This window comes from Gracilinanus agilis, unplaced genomic scaffold (genome assembly GCF_016433145.1).
Source record: "Gracilinanus agilis isolate LMUSP501 unplaced genomic scaffold, AgileGrace unplaced_scaffold1353, whole genome shotgun sequence".
In the NCBI taxonomy this organism is placed as follows: Eukaryota; Metazoa; Chordata; class Mammalia; order Didelphimorphia; family Didelphidae; genus Gracilinanus; species Gracilinanus agilis.
Window position 1 is genome coordinate 1 of NW_025344176.1, and position 1157 is coordinate 1157.

At 68.5% G+C, this 1157-nt stretch overlaps 1 protein-coding gene across 1 annotated transcript; it reads right to left on the reverse strand.

Annotated features, from left to right (window-relative positions):
* Window positions 1–12: 12 nt before the first annotated feature.
* On the reverse strand, window positions 13–1116 carry LOC123254057 (AP-2 complex subunit alpha-1-like; the record flags this gene model as incomplete). Its single annotated transcript, XM_044683134.1, has 5 exons — window positions 978–1116; window positions 798–899; window positions 496–604; window positions 266–416; window positions 13–189 (listed from the first exon to the last, which is right to left on the reverse strand). Coding segments are annotated over exons 1-5 (662 nt in total), but the record flags the coding sequence as incomplete, so codon positions are not given.
* Between the last annotated feature and the right edge of the window lie 41 nt (window positions 1117–1157).

Sequence of the window (1157 nt, forward strand, 5' to 3'; positions counted from 1 at the left end):
GGGAAGGCCCGCAGCCCTACCTTGAGGGCGTTGATGACGGTGTCGATGTGGGTCTTGACTGCCTCGTGGGAGAACTCGGAGCTGGCCAGCGTGCACATGCTCTCCAGGGCCAGGTAGCGCAGGTTGGTCTCCCGGTGCTGGAGGAACTGGCCCAGCTGGTTGCAGGCCCGGACCAGGAGGTTGGGCTCGCTGCAGGGGGGGACGACAGGCGGAGGTGAGTCCCGGCTGCTGAGGGCCCCCCCCACCCCCCTCCAGCGCCCCCCACCTGTCATAGTGGATGATGAGGCTGATGGTCTCGAAGAGGACGGCGTTCTTGGCGTTGGAGTGCTGCACCTTCTTGGACTTGGGGGGCTCCTGGGCCTTGTTCAGGACCGTCTCCAGACACTCCACCAGCCGCCCCTTCACTGCTGCGTCCTCTGGAGGGAGGGGGAGGGAAGGGTCAGGGTCCAGCCCCGGCCCGCCCCCCGGGCTCTCCCCCTCCTCTCCCGGTCCCACCTGGGGGTGCGTAACACTGCAGGAGCCGGAGCAGCTTCACGGACAGCCAAGGGGCAGGGACGAAGTAGTAGGTGTAATCCTGGAGGTCTGTGGAGGCTGAGGAGACAATCTGGGGGGGACAGGGGGAGATGGCAGTGGGAGAGGATGGGGGTCCCTACACCTCCCACTTGGCTGGCCTCCCAGAGGCCTCTGAGGCAGGGTCTGTGGGGCCCAGCGGGAGGATGAGCACGGCGGGGTGCCTTCTCGGGCTCTCGGGCATCGCCATCCCTCCTGAGAGAATCCCGCCCGGCGCTGGCGCTCACCCTGCTCAGCCTGGACACAGCCAGGGAGACGCAGGTCTTGAAGTCATCCGGGTTCTTCTTGCAGAGGCAGGTGATGAGGCTGACGGCAGCCGTGACTACGCCCTGCGGGGAGGGGGCAGGGAGGGGGGTCAGGAGGGGGGGGTCGGGGCCATCGTCCCCCCCAGGCCTCCTGCAGCTCACCATGTGCTGGTCATTGAGGAGGTGCACCACGCGCGCCGTCCACTCGCCCATGGGCACAAGGTCCGGAGACGCCTTGTACAGGCGCAGCAGGCACAGCGCGGCGCTCTGCTTGACGCTGTCCATGCTGTCCCTGGGGGGCACCGAGGCTCAGGGGCTGCCCGGCCCCCCCGCCCCCCGCCC